Below are 19,518 nucleotides of genomic sequence, written 5' to 3' on the forward strand. Positions count from 1 at the left end.
CTTGTCAAGATGAACATTATGTGATTGTCCAGAACTTCATGTGGACTGGTACGTGATACATTGCACATAGTTGGGGACCAGCCTTTGCCTGCACTTTTTCAATGGATAGTACAGTGAAATCCCCCAACAGCCAATACCTGGCTGGTGGACTCGAGTTGCAGTTCCTGAAACTTGAAAAAAGGAAGCTAACAACAATCACTGGTAGCTTCCAATATCAGTCCCAAAGTGTCCACTGCAGACCAGTGTAAGCACTGAATGATGAGAGTGAACAGAAATAAAGAAGCAGAGACAGACAGACAGACAGACAGACAGACAGACAGACAGACAGACAGACAGACAGACAGACAGACAGACAGACAGAGAGAGAGAGAGAGAGAGAGAGAGAGAGAGAGAGAGAGAGAGAGAGAGAGAGAGCCTGGTGTTTGTGATGCCCATGTTACCTGACTGATTTCATATTGATTAATATTTAATTGTTTATAACACTTCTGCACAGGATTTCACTTGCATTAGAAAGTTAAAGCAAGCACAACAGAGGGAAAGATGTTGAGAGAAAGAAGAAAACATCATCACCTGCAGCATGTGACTTTGTTTACAGGTCAGGACTGAATGCAGTACTAACTTTTATCGTGGTTAGTTTTTATTATTATGACAATAAACAAGCATGACTTCATTTAACACGTATTACAGACACAGCAAACGAATGGGTTCCTCAAACTACAAATGATCTCTAGAGTTTTAACTCCCAAACAAGACATGATGGGATGTCTGTTAATATGCTATTTGTATTTGTTTAAAACACAAAATAATGAGTTAAGTGAACTTTCAGCATTTCATTCATTTAACTCATCATTTCAAGTCATAATACCTCAAGTTAGAACATTTCATGTTTATATTTCCAAAATCTGAAAATTGAAACTAGAATTTCAATAAACTTGAAATTACCAAAACTTACATATTTACATTGAGTCACTGAGAAGAGATCAGTTGATTCCACTGAGCTCCTGTGTGATGGTTTACAGTATGTTTCTGTCTAGTGGTACCAGGCAGTGGTACCACCAGTCTGCGATTACTGAATAAAGGAACACTGCCAGATCGTTAATAAATAACCTGTGCCACAATGCCTGTTATCCAGCATCAGTGTTTACAAGACTTTTAGAAGCTCATTTCCAAGAACCAGAATTTGGAAACTGATCATTGTGGAACATCCTGAACAAGCAGATTTAGACATTACAGGTATATTTCTGTTGCCAAATATTTTAGTCACAATAGGATGCAGCAAGCAAATACTATGAGTCCTTTCCAGAATAGGTATAAGACCCCAGTAATTACCTGAACAGAGAAAGAACATGAGGTAAAACTGAAACCACCAAATACAGCTTCTGGGACATTTCATATCGCCTTAAATACAACCAGGTCACAATGACCTCAATGTGACACGTTGAGACCCATGTTTGATTGGCTGTATAACTAGTTCAGTAACAAATTCAGGCACAACACATTACACAACCAGGAGTATTTGTTTTTAGCTACAAGAAAAGCAATGCTCCTTATTATTGTTTTATATTTGTGATCAAGTCCGATAGTAAGTCTGAAACTCTCAAGATGCTTCACACACATCAGGATGATATGAACGGCTAACATTTTGTTCCCTCCAACACTGTAATAATTCTGTAAGAAAAACTGTGTATAATGTAACAGGTGACCCAAAACAAAACTGCATCAGCTTCTAGGGACTGTTGGGTGTTATTTTCAGACCGTGCTATAAAAAGCTGTTGAGCCCTTGCTGCAGGAAGTATATTTATGGTGGGTAGTTCCCACTGCAGGTCAGCAGTGACAATACTCACCCTCCTGATCTCCTCTTGCCCCCGCGCCCTGGCACAGCTCCTCCCATCCTCACCTGGCCAGCACCGACTGCTCCAGGCATCCCCACTGTCCCTGGCAACTCACTGCCCATCTCTGGAGGACACAACAATAACAGTGGACCAGCACAGGGTTAGTAGTAGTATCTGTCACACAGGGCTACCATAAAACTTTGACTGTTTCCCATTTGTAGCATTATTATAAATAATTTTAGATTTTAGTTTTACATTGTTTTGTTTTCTGTCTTTGTACAGACAGCTGTCTGTCACAGTTCAAATGCAGGTTTCAACCAAACTTCACTTGACTCTATGAAGCTCTCTGTCAACATCGATACTGTCACTGCTACTGCTGCTGTAGTTTTTTTAACTCGTGCTCCACAGAGGCAGGTTACATCACTAATGACAATCAATGAAAATTATATTGAGAGATATCATGATTCACAGTTCTCCTGTTTTAAATGGAGTAAGTTAAATTTTCATCTTGCAGAGTGGAGATTTGATGAGCTGGTCATCTCATGAGCTGTTTTCATCTCCTGCCTGCCCACATGGATACAGATGCACAAGTACAGCTGGGCAATGAAACAGCTGATAATTCAAAATCAGTCTAGGCTACAGCAACAGGCTTATGTAGCTGACACATTTAGGGCCAAAACAAGGGAAAAAACATGCAAACCGAATGGTTATTTTTATTTTTTATTTTATTCATTTATTTTATTAATAAAAACACAAAGAAATGCGGAATTGCAAACCAGTCAAAATAAACTGTGACCCACAATCACTATTTTAATTATAAGGTACCCTGTGAAGGTTTCTTAAACAAGTTCTTTATGTTCCGATGTTCAAGAACTTTATGTTCAACATTCACCAAGACCTGAGATCTAACAAACATTTCAATGGGTTAAAATAATTTTGATGGTACACTGACCTCCTCTTTCATTCCCACTCTGTCACCTGAATGCCTCTTCTTGTTTTCTCTAGATTAGCCGAACACTGGCTTGATATGAGCAGACAGCGTGATTTGACCTAGGATGATGATTTTGTGTTTGTTGCCTGAGTAATTGATTTAATTTTCTGTGTAAGAGCCGTTAGCTTCTAGAGGTTCGCTGCTTCCAGTAGCCTTAACCACTCTGACTTGGAGCCTAACAGAACTGAATGTGCCAGCGTCCTGTAATTATCACTTACAGAAGCAGAGGCTGCAGTTGCTGCGGCTCAGCTAGAGTTGCATAGTCTTCAGGGCTCAACATTAAGGCCTCTCCACAAGTTTTTTAGGGAAAATCATGAACAAAAAAAAAAACTGTGTGCCACTCACTCCTGACTGTACACACCATGAGATCACATATTTTATATTTTATGAATAACTGCCTATAATTTATCTGGTTCTGGCGTCATTGTTTGTGTGTTTGTGGGAGTGAATGATCTTGTCAATACCACATAATCTTTACTTGACGTCAACAAAGCGGACAGGCAGCTGAATGTGCTGAACCATGATACAGGGAACCAGAGAAATTTACTAATGAGCTTTATATCACCATTGTACACAGTCTTAGGGCTGGGTCAATATGCTTATCTCCCAATTCAATACTATTATGATACTTGGGTCCCAATTTGATATGTATTGTGTTTTTTACATATTGCAATTAGACATTTGATTTATTGCATTTTTTATTTACTTATTTAAGATATTTTTGGGAGGACAGTAGAGAGTGACAGGAAAGGGGTAGAGAGAGAGGGGGAACGACACACAGAAAAGAGTCAGGCCGGTCGGGAGTCGAACCAGCACTCACCTGCTAAGAGCATCAGCTCATGTGGTACGTGCCCTAACCCCTCCGCTATCAGGCCGCCAATTTATTTACTTATTTAACACTACAGGCATAAGAAAAAGTTGAATCATACACATCTTTCAGAATTTTATTTCAGCTCCAGCTGCCATCTCAACCAACAAACAGCTCTCTGGTTCACACACCAATGCTATCAGGCTAACTAGCTAGCTCAGTACAAATATTACAATAAGTATCAATTTGGAAATCAGTGTGGTAATTAAAAAATTGTCAAAAAAAGAATTGCAATACTTAAGTGATTTTTCCCCACCTTCTTAGTACATAGAGAATCCAGAGGCTCCACTGTAGTTAGTGGCCTGGAAATTCTTTCAGATGATGTTTTAGAAACACACACACATTTTCTTGCACAGGCCCTTTTATCAGCTTTTATTCTGTTCTGAAGGTGGTAAAATATGTGCTCGCTGTTCCATTCAATCTAAAGCCTCTATGCTCTGTGTCATTATGACTGAGAGGAATTACACTGCTTGCCAATTCAGCCTCCATCTTCCACTCATATTTCCCTCTCTCTCTCACTGCCACTGCATTATTTTTCTCCTCGCTCGTCCACAAATCCATTCTATTTGCCTTGCTGTTTTCCCCTCCATCTCTCCACTCTATTCACTCACTCACTCATTCAGCCAGATGCAATGGATAGGCCAAACAAACCCTTGAGTATGCCCCAGTGCACCACGTAACTTAGTTAATATTTGATACAGTATGCATTTCCCCCTTCGCCTTTGCTTCCAGAGAAACACACACTGCAGAGCAGGGCCTTCTAAGAAGCAGTGTTCCATCATTCATTCATGAAGTGGGTATGAGTAACACATGGCTCTAAACTAGCATCATTTGATGAAGGGACAGCTTCATCTGACAATAAGTGTGGTCTTTCAGCCTGACAGGAACAGCACACACACACAGCCTAAATAATAAGTCCATTGAATGAAAGGCATAGAGAGGTGTGCCCAACCCTGTCTTCACAGGACTAAAGTAGCAGCTCTCTTTTACAGAAAGCAGCTAAAGTTAGTCCAAAAACATTGCTGGGTGTGTCACTAGGGTCTGAAAAACTGGTAAATCTAGCAATAAAGGCACTACGTTGGCAACAGTGCCTGTGAACGCCTCCTGGTGATGTAATAGTTTGCACCAGCTCATTTTTGAAAGAGCAGCAGCCAATGGGGAAACTCCAACACTCGGCTGTCTAACCAGTGGTGTAACTTCATCACTCAGTCACTGATACATTTATAGTTTTGGCCCCGCTGCTACAGTCCAGGCAAAAAAATACAACTTCCAAATTTTTATCCCATGTCCCCGTGTTAACTGTTTTGCACATGTTTCAATTATATGTCAATGCCTTCTCTTTCTTCCACTTTTTCTTCTAATGTTTTTCTATGATAATATAAACAACATAAACTGCTACTTCCACATGGGAATCAAACACTGCTCTCCTGTGACATATTCCTGTGTTTTGCTGACCCATCCATCCACCCCAACCTCCTCCTGACGTGGAATTTGTCGCTCTATAAACTACATCATCATTCTTTTCCCTTTGCTCCTCCATCATTAATACAACCACTAGATGTCACCTAGCAACAAAACCTAACTATGGGTCATAATAACCTGCTGCAGACGACCTATGGGCTCGTTTGTTACAGGTTGGTCTTGCTGACCTCACCTGTGCATGAGGGCTACCTCACTGACAGTTTCAGATACTCGCTGCTTGCTGTCAGTACCAAGAAAGCTGCCTAGTGTCACTCTCACTCAGCATAATGATGCTGACGTGAAAGCATGGAGCACCAGAGCCAATAGTCTTCCAGTTGCCTATAACTGCTTAAATTCACAGTCCCTGTATTTCTAAACATGCATAGCAAGTGTTTCAGGCTTTCTTTTGTGCAGCGTCTTAAAGACACACATCTACAGTTGATCACAAGCCTGGTTTTAACTTAGTCACATACATTATTCAGACAGCCAAAAGCTGAAAAGCCCTGAGGTCAAATGCATTAATAAGCCTGTTGGGAGACCAGGGGGGATGTTGCATACTTTCTCCTTTTCAATCACTGCTCTCCCTCAGACAAGGTTATTTCTAGTCTCTCTTCCCTGTCTTTCTTTCCGTCTTCTCTCCAGATGTCTTTCCCCAAACACCAGGTCTATCAAACAGCCTTAGGACGTTTATCTTTCAAAAAGGACAATTAATACTCCAAAAGGAATACACACAAAAACACACACTGTGACATACTCTCTGACTAGTTTCTTTATGACATAAATTTAAAAAAAAATTTACATTTAAAAAAAAAAAAAAAAAAAAAAGCATCCAACCAATCAACAACCAACTGAGCGCAAACTACTAGAACTGGATGCAACATGTCACCACTGCATATATTACTATTACCTGTTTAACAATTACCTGTGGCTGCAGCGGTAGTTCAGTAGCACTAAAGGAAAGTGCTGTTTTGGCGGGAAGATAAATGTAAGCCTACATTTAAACAGATATTGGTTCTTTTTGGTGGGTGTCTTTTAAAAGTGTCTAAAATACATTTTTTCTGCTGACCCCATCCACAGCAGCACATCATCCTGCTGGGGCACCAGTGCTCTTTGCTGCCTCTCCTAACTGGCGGTGACTGTTTTGTTGTGACATCACAAAATTACAGAAATCCTGACGGCTGGTTTTAAGGCTCAGTTTCTGAATACAGGCTGTGTGCATTTCTCTGTGGACTGAGGCTTTGATACTTTCACAGTATTAATATAGAACTTAGACCTGCTTTATAATCAAAAACACATGGACATCTACCTCTATACAATATGGGACCTTTTTTTGCCTAATAAACTGTATGTAACTGGATACATCAGCCAATTTTAGTTTGTCAAAGATATTTATTAATATTGGTATGTCGGCCAGTAAAGTAACAAAACCTTCAGTACAGAAATGCCAAAGATATAGTTGAGTCATTTAGAAAAAGTCTTTCTTTACTGTATCAAAACGTTTTTTTCTTGTTTGTTTTATTTTGTTTAGTTTTTTTGTTTTTTATTCCAACCTTTGATTGGTGAAAATGCACAAACCTGAGCTTCGTGTAAAGAAAATACAATCTGAAATTGATTATGCTGAAAGTGACAATGAATTAACTATTTTTATTGTCCATTAATCTGTTCATTTTTTTTCTCTAATTCATAAATTGATTAGAAAATGTCAGAAAATAGTGAGAGATGACCATCACAATTTCAACTGTCTGGCGATCATGAGTATCTAAGTCAAAGGTATTCAGCAAAAGGCAGCAAATCAAAATTACTTCAATAATGAATCAATTATCAATATATTTCTTTATTCATTTTCTGTTGACTGACAAACTGATCAATGGCAAAATCATTTTGACACTAAGAATACACTATAATTTACATCAGGAACATTCTGATCAGAGAAGAAACAAGACAAAGAATCTGAGCAAGCATTTTCTGCTGGCTTTCCGTACCTTTAATTTTCTCTTCATACTGCAGTTTGATCTGTTTATTTCATGAACCTGAAATCATCTTTTTCCTCTCTAAACACGCAACGCTCATTAGATCATTTCACTTGTCAAGTTTTACATGCTCTTACAGCAATTGGATCTGGGTGACAACCAGCTGGAGATAATCCTTCAATGACACAGCGATCCCACAACCCTGGGAATCTGGTCTGAGGCCAACACACCTGATTGCATTACCACTCCAGCGGAAACAGCAAGGCTGATCACAGATCAGGCTAACTTTGTCCTCCTCTGGCTACAGCAGCATTAGGCATGAGTTAATTCAGACTGGGTGTCATCACTGGATAGAAGAGCTGCACGTAGCTCTCACTGCACGCTTCTGCCAAACATCTGAGTGGGTCACTACATTACAACAAGCAATAACATGCAAGAAATAATAGTTAAAGTAACAGGCTTGTCCCCGGCCTGGAAGGTATGGTGCTGCTTTCTCATCTCATCTGCAAGGACTGACAGACCACCTTATCTTTCAACAAGAGAAGGAGGCAGGATTATGTTCCGTCTTCTCACTGTGCCCTTCTGTTATCTGAGGGGGTAATTTTCTCATCTGTTCATTGTTCATTCTAACAGCACCTCATCTAAACACTCTGTATGCAACAAAGGTGCTAATAACCAGCAAATTCTTTATTTATATTCAAATTTCATTTACATTGCCAATGAAGTGACACAGAGCGTGAGTACGGTTGACCTGTTTTCATATGGAGGTCCCTGAAACTCTGACACTCTGTCCTCTACACAAGAATAATTACTTTGCCACTCTTTCCCAGTGTGGACTGATCCTTTAGGTGTTATTTTCTTTTACCCAAATATTTATCAAGGCCTGTTAATAATAGCTGATAAAGCTAGGTAATATTGTTGAACAATAATTTTTTAAGGCTTGTTCACAGACAGAGAAATGTACAGTACATTTTGTACAATTACTTCATTCATTTGTAATTCACTTAATTTATTGCCCTGGCAGTTCACTGGGTCCATAGTAAAATTATTAACTGCATTCTTTGAATGCTGCCTAATTGTCAAGCTCATTGGAAACAATGTAATGATAGCAAGATGGTTACAGAGTATCTGGAAATAAGAGAAGTTGAGTGTGCTTTTCCCTCTACAAGCCCATACCAGTAAATTCACATGAGCGAAATCACAATCCTCACCATTATCACCTGGTTAGCCAGACTCCATTTAAGCATTTAACAGTTCATACTTTCTGTGTTTGCTGGGTAATGGACATGGCACTAGACCTCCTTTGTTAAATATTGACATCGATTTCAAGTAAATCCACGTACACGTGAACCAGCAAGAATTTCAGTTCAATCCAAACTTTTATAACTGATTCCCACAATTCCCCACTGGAAGGATTCTGTCCACAGCAGGTCCATCAATTCTCAAAGTTTAGATATTATTAAACACGTGTCAGTGTGGCTAGACGCAGGATCTCAAAATGACTTCAAACGAAACGTGAAATGTTTGTTATTTTGTTATGATACGCACGTCAAGTCAACAGGACATGCCAAATCACACTGCTAGATTTTAAATATGGTTTGGCATTTGGCTCCGTCCATGAAAGCGGTACACACCATGGCGAATATAACGCGTTAAACCCTTTCTATGCAGTAAAGAATCAACAGGCGGTGAACAGAGAAATACAGATATAAGCGACGCCGTCAGCTTGCTTCCCTGTTAGGACATCTGATGTTGAAATGTCTCCGATGTAACACATAAATGAAGGGCGATGCGGTAGAGCAAGGATATGCAAAATAACCTTTTGTATCAGGGAGAGGAAAGCAACGGGTCGGCGAAACGAACACATTAGCCTAGCTTTACTAAGAACAACAGAAACAAAAATGCAGCCGCAAAGGGGCATAAATGCACAAAATTACACAACAATCAAGTCGTTTTGACATTCAGCCACATAAGTACAACTACACAAGCCGGGAAAAATAGCCGTGTTGTCAACGGCGGCTCTGTGGGGGAAGGGGGATGGATGCTTGAGCCAGGCTCCGGCGGCCTGTCGGCGCTTCAACCCTCTTCAGCATCGGTCTAAACAAAAACCCGCTTCTCTTTTTCTGTTTTCTAGGCAGCATTAGTACAGGTTCTGTCCCCACCAGCAGACTGCATACTGACTTACCGGACGGGTTGACCGCGGCGGGAGTTGCCATATTGCCTCAGCGGAGAAAAATAACAGAACGGCAGCGATGGAGATGACGCACAATACGGCTACAGAGCCCCCGTGAGAGACCGTGTAAACTCCGCGGGATTGGCACGCAAGGCTCGGTCCAACCGCCTCACATCCGTTCACGCAGAGTTCCAAATAATCTGGATTAAAAAACAACAGTAAAGGCTGTTTCTGTGTGGAATATATGTATATACTCACATATATGTATATAATGTATGTTTAAGGAGATTTTCACCAAGACCAGACTTAATAAAATGCAAGATGTCTGAATGGTAGCACCGCGAGATTTTAGGGTCGCTTGAATAAATTAATGTTGTACAGGGCGACTGGTGCGTTGATGAATGTAATGCAAATATTTGTGGCGTTTTGAATGTAACGCTGCACAGTGTTTAAAGTTAACGTTGCTTTCTAAGTTGTTTGTGTTTCGATATAACTTTATAATACTCTTCTCAATCCACTGCACACCTCCCCCTTCCACCGAGCTGTCCAGTTGTGGACCACTCTCTTGTCCTCTGCTGGTGAGCTGCCCCCCCCCCCCCCCCCCCAAAAAAAAAAAAAAAAAAACTTACAATTTGCCCTTTATAAAGGGTGATTTATTAGAAAATAGGGCTAGAATTCTATTATGGCAAAGTCTGATGAATGTGAAACATACTCAACGATAAAATAATCAACATAATCATATCACGAACCAGACCAAACTCCTGTTTATACATAACCAATAGTGGTTACACAAGAACCTTCTTTTTAATCCAGACATGGATTCAATTATTGCTCCATCATTACTGGATTATTCTGTCTGCCACAATATCCTGGAGGAAATATAGATAGATCTCGGATCATGCTCCAACACTGTAGATTTACTCAAATATACTTAAGATGAATCCAGCTAATTAGAAATCAGCTAAATGACACAACAAAATTAAAATAGATGAAACTTTATACTTTCAAATAAAAGCCAGGTCCATGCCGAATAAGATCATTACCAACTAAATAAATTGTCTCATAAGAAAGCAGAGTGTGACCCATTTTGAACTACTTTAACATACCAGGAAACGGGCAAAAAAAACCAGGTCAGATAAGTAAAGGTTTTGATCATTCTATAGCACTCCTGTGTTTGACAGCTTTATTTGCTGATTTTAAACTTCATCAACTCTCCAACGGTGATAGAGACCTCTTGGAGGCACCAATAGAAAAAAAGAAACAAGATCTCTTGGGTGACTGAAAGCATGCCACTGGGTTAGACAATTTTCAGAAAACATCTGAAGATATTATTGGAAGCTCTTTATTGCTTGAGGTGTAATGGTGCATTTAAAACTGGGTCCTTATGGCATTCAAGGCACACTGTGGTTATATCGTTCATCTGTAAAAAAGGGAAAGATGCGTTGGATCCTACTGGTAATCAGACTATTTCTCTTCTTAAATGTGACCAAAAGTTTGTGGCAAGGGTTCTTGCAAACTGTATGACAAAGATCATTAGAAGCATAATCCACATGAACCAGTCCATCTTTAACCCAAATCGTTACAGCTCTGATAATATTAGGTGATACTTTAGGAAATACTTTGTATTTGACTCAGTTTATCAAACAATAGGTTTTTTGTTGGATGAAGCCAAAGTCTTTGATTCTATTGAACAGAGTTTCCTCTTTGAAACACATGAAAGGTTTTGTGAAGAATTTTATTAGATTATTTAGAAAGAGTTACAACTGACACTTGTTAGGCTTATGTTTTAAAGGTCCCGTACTTCACACTTCTTCTGTATTTTATTTGTGTGTTGTGTTGATCTCCATCAGATGATACATTTGTGGTTTTAAGACCCAAAAACCATCTCAGTGTAGTTTTACGTCCCCTCTCTCAGGCTTCTCTCAGGAGCTCTAGTAACAACAGGTCAGTGAACCAATCAGTAGAGAGGCTTTGAGCCTCTCCCCTGATTGGATTTCTGAGTGGTCAAAAAAATGTATAGCAGATATCAGGTAAACATTTAGAGAAACCAAATCCTGCAAGGGTGGAGGGTGGGCAGTGACCGCTTACAATATGGTCTTATGTCTGATTTATTCCAGTTAAGACCAGTGCCTTTGCACAGAACCTGAGGTACAGTATAAATATTCATGAAATTACACAGGGCAGTATTCATTATAAACCTATACTATATGTTCACGATATGTTACTACCACTAATGCAACCAAAAAAATCTGCACCCTGACTGCAGCTCAATTTTTCTGCAACCCAGAGTGCTCCATTAACAGAGCAAAAGAAGAGGGACAGGAGAAGAGCAAGAGAGATACAAGTGAAGACCAGACTGAGGTCAGACCCAATCCTTCAGCCTCACAGAAAGAAGAATACAACCTGGTATGGATTTGGATATGACCGAACAAGCTCTCTTCAGATACCTGAGAGCTCGGACCATGGGTGAGAAGGACAAGAAAATATCAGCTCTGGAGGAAGAACAGTGTTCCCATCCAGGAGATTTACCAGGTGAAATGTGAAATAACTGAGGGGGTCGTTCGTCGACGATGAGCTGTCCAACTAAAAAAAAACGCTGCCAGAAAAATACAAGAGCTGGAGGAAGCTCTCAGAGCTGAAACCCAGAAGATGGAGGAGGCTGAGACCTGCCTCGCTAGGGAGGGTCCAGCTCACGCTGGCCCAGGCTGAATACAACCTGAAACTGTCACGTCACCAGCGGGAGGAGCACTGATCTTGTCTCCTGGCTGAGCACAGGTAGGAAACCTCCCACCTGAAGGCTGCAGATTTATGGATGTGGAAAAGCAGGTGAAGGAGGCTCAAAGAAACCTAAGAGGAAATCTTCATGAAGATGAATCCTCCAGCTCTTTGGGAGAACTGGCGGGAGCAGCTCTCCCTCCGACCTCCCAAGGTAACTTGTACCTCTGCTCCTAACCCCCATGTTCTCCTTCCTCCTGTTCTCTCTCTCCTCTCTCCTTATCCTCCCTAACATCCTCACCCTCTGCCCCCACTCTTCTCCCGTCCCCTCCCCCCCTTCAGGGCAACACAGGGGCTCAGGACTGCAACCTCACAGAAAGAAGAAACCAGCAACTTCTTCCTCTCTTCTTTCTGTGAGTTTGTCTGTTCTCCCCATGTCTGTCTTTTTTTTTACTCCCTGTACTCCGGTTTCCTCTCACAAACATGATCTGATCACATTAAAAAATAACACAAAAAATGTCAATCATTCAAGATTTTATTTTGATAAAGAAAATGCCGGCATTCATAGTTAAATAGTCTTATTATTTAAGAGATTCTCATTCAATATTTTCTGTAGAGGAACTCACAGCATTGTTTAGTAATAAGTTTTCTGTACAAGATGACACAAAGAAAGGAAGCTTTGCTCCCCCCATTTTAAATGATATGTATGGGCTGCCTGTGTAAAATATAAAAGGACATGTAGGAGAGCCGATTTGGTTCTACATAGAGGCTGAAGTTTGTGGTGTGTTATAAAGGTTTGTGGTTGGTTATCACCCTTATGGAATTGGTTAAATGGTGAAATGGCTAATTGCATAATATGGTAAAACGTTTTGGATTTAATACAGATACAGAGGCAGCTGTGAACTCTTTGGTATATCCTGCATTTGTGTATAAATGTGTCTTGCGTGTTCATGCCATTTTCATTTTTTTATTCATCAAAATCCATCCATCCATCCATTGGCCATACCGCTTATCCTTATAGAGTTTATATGGTAGTTTTCTGTTAACCCGCTACTGGAAAAAAGTTTGTGTATTAATGAAACTAAGCTTGAATTGTTTAGAGAGAACATGCAGCACTATGTATGGTGTAAACAAAGACACTGCATACCCAGTGGCAATCCAATACTCTGTGGGGCCCCAGGCAAAAAAGTCCCAAAGACCCCTGAACCCCACCCCTGACCCCAGTATGCAGACGCCTTAAGACAATTTACAGATGTTCTCTGAAAGCATCACATACAATGGAAAGACGCTAGCTACAGCACACGTCATTAGGCCTCTACTTAGGGAGGTTTTGAGGCAACAGCAGTGCACTGTCTGGTATTTTTATGGGAGGTTTGAGGGTGTATGTAATTGTCATTGCAAAATGTGCCAATATAAGGGGCAAATTTTCCCCTTTGGACCCCAAGCATTTTTCTGGTTTGCCTCTCCGGACAGAGTGCTTCTGTGCATACCAGCATGAAAAAGTAAACCAAATGGTGAAGTTCTGTGGAGGGCAACATGATTTGGGGCTTTTCCCGCATCTGGGCCTGGACAGCTCAACGTCACTGAAGGGGAAATTCATTCTCAAGTTTATCAAGGTCTCTCACAGGGTGCCTCCACCTGCTGAACTCTGTAGAAGTTGGCTGATGCAGCAGGATAATGACCCTAAACATCAAAGTAAATCTACTACAGACTGACTTCAGACAAAGAAAATCCACCTTGTGGAGTGACACAGTCAGAGGCCAGAAGAAGTACAGAAATCTATTATATGATATAAATGTCCATATATCAAAATGTCCATATATCGTGAAGTTTCCATAAATGTCACATGTAAGGGGATATATTATTATCACATATATACATCTTCTGGATATATGAAGATATATGTTTGTTACATATATGAAATACCCATAGTAAAATTTGTATATGAACATATGTTGAAAAATATTTATATGATGAATTGTTTTATGTTACAACATGTTGCAACCATATATGTTAATGATATATATTTAATTTATATATACTATGTTTATTAAAACAACATACATATAAAAATTCTGTATGCTTATATATGTTTTTCCAATTTTAAAAAATTACTGGGAAAGTGGTCTCAGACTTTTGGACTGTACTGTAAATTATATCAATATAAAGTATATTGACAGGCGATGGATATGTATTTATGTAACATATATCTACAATATGAACATACATACATAAACATAGATATTTGTATGGACACGAAATATATGTCAGTATATGAAATTGTTCCAATTTCAGATTTTTCTGGTTTTTATATATTATACATATTTTTACATTACATTTTTACGTTTTTATTTCATATGTACATATATTCCATACATGGAGATTCAATATATGTACATAGATTACATATGTGTACGCCATTAACCAGCTCACACCAGACAACCTGAGAACATGTCTGAGCTGAAGCAGCTCTGGTTCTGTTTGAGGTTTGACCCAAAATCAACGACAGTGTGTGTGTTCATGATAATGAAAGAACGTGTCGCCCAGTGCAACAGTGTTGTGGCACAGAAGAATGAGATATATCACATTCACAAACAAAAACCTTGTTAGTGGGATCCATTCATTTTTGGTTTTGGTCTTTTTATGGGATTTGTTGACAATAAGAAAAAAGGTAGAATATCACCAGACTTTATTCCTTTATGTTTATTAATTTCTCCCCTGACCAAGCCCAATCTTAATTCTAACCTTTATCCAAAACTGAAATGCCAAATACATCCTTGTAGAAGCAATGGTGCACGACATCTGGTTTGAATATCTCTCTATGCTACAAAGACACAAGCCCACACACACATCCTTAACTGGGGTATCTCACAGCCCCAGTTAACAGTTCAGCAGATATGATGCCATACACACTTGCTGCATCTTTCCCATAAAATACACAGTCAGCTGCACACACAGGGAGTGAGAGTGGAGCAGGAGCAGGGATGAGTGCAGCACTCTGCTCTGCTTAGTTTGTGGGGCTCAGTATGCAAGAGGGGATGCAGCAGGCAGCAGTGACTCTTTCCCCTCCGCTCTCCATCCATCTGCCCCCTTCTTCCCATCTGCCTCCCCTCTATCCAGCCTTTCCATTAACTGACCACGCTCCCTCGACTCCTCACCTCTCTCCCTCCCTCTCCCTCTCCTCCCTCTATTTCGTAGCGGTTCCTCAGTGCAGACCGAGAGCTGTCCAACCTTCAGCAGCCGCGCAGGATGTAAGGGAAGCAGGTAAGAAGCCCTCAGATTCCTCTCTCTGGCTGCTGGCTCTTTGTCTTTCTCTGCATTACACAGGCAACAGTTTTCCATTTGTTAGTGGATGACGTGATACAGGCTGTGCTGAATGATAACAGTCAGTAATGTTCTGAAGTGTCTGTGTGAGTATTTTCCAGCAGACATCTAAGAGGTTTGACAAGTGTGTATAAGGTTCAGTTGTGTTCTGAGGTAATTAAATTTGTGCAGTGGAGTGTGGAATCAGTTGCATAGATACGAACTGTAAGTGATTTTTCTGGGCTGAGTTTACTTGTGCCAGAGACAACATTAAATCCCAGATTGGATCAGTCAAATGTTCCAAGACTGTGGAACACAGGGAGGTGGTTTCACAGGCAACCTCGTGTGATTGCGCAGCACCACTGGGACATCAGAAACACATTATATTCTCTAAGGAGAGTGATTAGTTTATATAGTAATAAAAAGGATGTTATACATCCGTTTAGAGCTGTAGCTAATGATTGTTTTCATTATACATTAGTTGATTTATTCTAAAGGGTGTCAGATATATGTCACAATATGCCCATTACAATGTCCTGGAGCCCTGGTGATGTGTTCACTTGTCTTGTTTTGTCTGACCAGTCCAACCCCTCCAAATATTCACTAACAGAGACAAACAAAATATTCTCACACTGGAGAAGCTGAAAGGAGCATTGGCATTTGCCTTTGATAAATGACTTGATCAATTCACCAGTTATCAAAATGGCTGACATTTAATTATCTGTCTGTAATTGACTACTTGAGTACTTCCCAAGAAGCGAAAATGCTCCACGGTAGCCACGGGGGAGTCACACAGGGAGATGGGGGTGGGTGGGGCTGCTCTCTTCCTGAAGTCCACTATCATTTCCACTGTCTTCAGAGCGTTTAGCTCTAGGTTGTTCTGCCTGCACCAGGTCACCAGACGCTCAGTCTCCCACCTGTAGGCAGACTCATCGCCATCAGAGATGAGTCCAATGAGAGTGGTGTCGTCTGCAAACTTCAGGAGCATGACAGACTGATGGCTGGAGGTGCAGGTGTTGGTGTACAGGGAGAAGAGCAGAGGAGAAAGAACGCAGCCTTGCGGGGCTCCAGTGCTGATGGTCTGGGAGTCAGACACGTGCTTTCCTAGCTTCACGTGCTGCCTCCTGTCAGACAGGAAGTCGGTGATCCACCTGCAGGTGGAGTCAGGCACGCTCAGCTGGGAGAGCTTGTCCTGCAGCAGAGCCGGGATGATGGTGTTGAAGGCAGAGCTGAAGTCCACAAACAGGATCCTGGCATAGGTCCCTGAGGAGTCCAGGTGCTGGAGGATGAAGTGGAGAGCCATGTTGACGGCGTCATCTACAGACCTGTTGGCTCTGTAGGCGAACTGCAGGGGGTCCAGGAGTGGGTCAGTGATGGATTTGAGATGGGACAGGACAAGGCGCTCAAATGATTTCATGACCACAGAGGTCAGGGCAATGGGTCTATAGTCATTTAGTCCTGTGGGCCTTGGTTTTTTGGGGACAGGGATGATGGTGGAGGATTTGAAGCAGGCTGGCACGTGGCAGGTCTCCAGTGAGGTGTTGAAGATGTCTGTGAACACTGGAGACAGCTGATCAGCACAGTGCTTCAGGGATGATGGAGAGACAGAGTCAGGACCGGCTGCTTTGCGGGGGTTCTGCTTCTTAAAAAGCCAGTAAAAAAAGCTAATTGTTGCAGCATCACCTTCAGCCGATACAGAAAATCAACAAATCCTCCAAACTAAATGAAAAGATGCCGTCACCACCTTCCAAAACAACCCATGGTTCTCTAATCTGACTCCCTTTGCTTAAAATTAGATTAATTTAAAAAAGATATGATTTTTAAAAGTGTATTTATAGGCCCATTATGTGGGGCAGTATTGCCATATTATTATCTTATAAAATTGTTATGGTTCACATATTAGCAAACAGTTGAGACATCCAGCAGACAAAGAGCAGATTTCTGATGTGATGCAGAGCAGAGCTGAACTTCACTTACCTTCCATGGGACAGCTTAGAGAAAAAGATGACTGAAGCAAATGTAAAAACAGGCACAATCCATTCTGAATGGGAGAGTTTGAATCCTGCAGTTTTATCAGTGCAGTGTCTGCACTTAAATTTTCCTCTCTGTGCAGCATCATTAAATATCTTTTTACACTTCAAAAATGATCTGCTTCAGTCAAACCTTTCTTAAAGGAAACTTTCTGGTTTCAGCAGGCAGGTTAGAAAGGTAGAAAGAGACTGGGAGTCAGAATGGATAGTTTTCTTTATATTATGCTCTCCTAGTGGCTCGGTACCATTTATTAATTTGTTATACTGCTTAATCCTTTATGGTTACGAACCATTTCCAGCTGACATGGGTCGAGGGACAGGGAGGGACAGGACGCTAGTCTATCACATGTCTGACATAGAGAGACAAACAACATGTTCACATTCATACGCTTATTAACCTAACCTGCAAGTCTTTGAATTGTGGGATCAAGTCAGAGTACCCAGAGGAAACCCACACAGGCACAAGGAGAACATACAAACTCCACACACAAAGGCACCAGGCAGCCGGCAGGTTCACAGCCAGAACCTTCTCCCTGTGAGGCGACAGCGCAAATTACTACCACTCCACTATGTGACAATTCATAATACTTATAACACACTTCAGATTAGGGTCAACATGTCAGTCTTATGTCTGAATAAGCACCCTGGTCACGTTTACATACAACATTCTTACCGGTAACTATAAATAACATAACAAATAACATTTGTGTAGCATTTTGAATATGGCACAAATGCTATCAAATTAACGTAAAGACTGCAGCAGGATTAGGTAAAACAATGTGGAGGGATATAGGATGAGCATCTTGTACTGCCTCCTGAGATCACTGCAATATATGAATCTCAATCTGCATCATCCTATGTATTAACATAAAAACTAGGGAACAGTGAAAGAGCCAATCGGAGGTTGCTGAGGAGCTTATTCACAGATCAGTGTATAAAGACTACTGTCTCCCATGGTGTGGCCAGGGCAAAGGAAAAAAAACAAAACAAACCTAAACAACCACTGACCAACAACCTCTCCTTAGTTAAAAAATGTAATTCATTTTAACTGAATGGATGAATACAGTAAAGAAATATGCACCAAAAGGTTTTATATACAGCATGTTAGTCAAGAGGAACTAAACCATAGCTGAGTTAGACAGTCATGTTTTTGTGTCAGTGGGCAAAAATTCCATAATCACATTTTAGTATATTGTATTCAAGTGGTCTGAGAGCAAACTGGACGTCTGCACCTCCTCTGTTTTCGGGCTATAGAAAATCTAGCCTGTAACAGGAAACTCTGACCAATCAAAGAGAAAGAGAGAGCATCCCTATTGGCTGTTCTACAAATGCAGATGTGTGTGCATGTCCCTTACTGCTAACTGTAGCCAAAGGCTCACAGCTGCACCTTTGTTGGCTATGTTGCATGCATGTATGAAGCCCTGTGCAGGATGGTGGCTGTATGTCCAAATTCTGGCATTTCTTCATCTTGAGATCAGCATAAATTTTGTTCAAAATTCAGCTATTAGTTGGTCAAAGTTGGAGCAGGAGGTGAGTTTGCAGCAGACAGTTTGGATAATACTGTTACAATTTACTTTGTTTTCTCTTTGTTGTAAGTCTGCCTGACCTTGAGGTTTGTTTTCAACCTGTCTGACTGTCTGACTGCTCACGTGTCTTTACCTGTTGGACTATGTTATTGTTTTCCCAGATCTCAGCAATTAATCTGGTGATGACAGGAAAACAATTAATCCTGAACTATTCTTTAAAGTTTTTGCAGAGAATCTTTACATTGTCATTATTCATCTATTTTTTATTGTCCAAGAACCACCTCAACAAATCCAGCAGTTTTATTTTCAGATTCTTATCTCAGTGCACTTTGTCTCTGCTGGTTTTCACACAGTGTGGTGACTTATCTGAAACCCCAGGCTGGCTGTGGATGGATACTCAGTAAATTTAACTAAATGCACATTCTGTAGCAGGGCCTTTGTCAGATGGGCTCCAAGTGAAGAGACAAATGAGAGGAGATAATGAAGTGATCAGAGAAACCTCCTAAAGCTGACACATCCTAACTTTTCCTAGAGACCACATGGATTCACTCTATGTCCCTGCAGTGATTTTTAACCAGTAAATATCATTCTTAATGGGAGCAATGATGACATACTTTGTAAAGTGATGTGAGCCTGGATTGACCGTGCT

At 40.7% G+C, this 19,518-nt stretch overlaps 1 protein-coding gene across 4 annotated transcripts in view; it reads right to left on the bottom strand.

Annotated features, from left to right (window-relative positions):
* The window catches only part of arnt2 (aryl-hydrocarbon receptor nuclear translocator 2), a 66,263-nt gene extending 56,626 nt beyond the window's left edge, over positions 1 to 9,637 (bottom strand). The window contains exons 1-2 of one of the 4 annotated variants that reach the window (XM_071489632.1): positions 9,308 to 9,637; positions 1,845 to 1,956 (exon numbers count right to left, since the gene is read on the bottom strand). In XM_071489632.1, coding sequence (XP_071345733.1) covers positions 1,845 to 1,956; positions 9,308 to 9,338 — 143 coding nt within the window. In that variant the 5' untranslated portion in view covers positions 9,339 to 9,637. The remainder of the gene's footprint in view (positions 1 to 1,844; positions 1,957 to 9,307) is intronic. The other 3 variants (XM_071489633.1, XM_071489629.1, XM_071489631.1) reach the window with 3 other exon arrangements.
* Between the last annotated feature and the right edge of the window lie 9,881 nt (positions 9,638 to 19,518).

Source organism: Trachinotus anak, unplaced genomic scaffold (assembly GCF_046630095.1).
Source record: "Trachinotus anak isolate AG129_WGS33_773 ecotype Australia unplaced genomic scaffold, CSIRO_AGI_Tana_v1 ptg000011l, whole genome shotgun sequence".
NCBI classification, from domain to species: domain Eukaryota; kingdom Metazoa; phylum Chordata; class Actinopteri; order Carangiformes; family Carangidae; genus Trachinotus; species Trachinotus anak.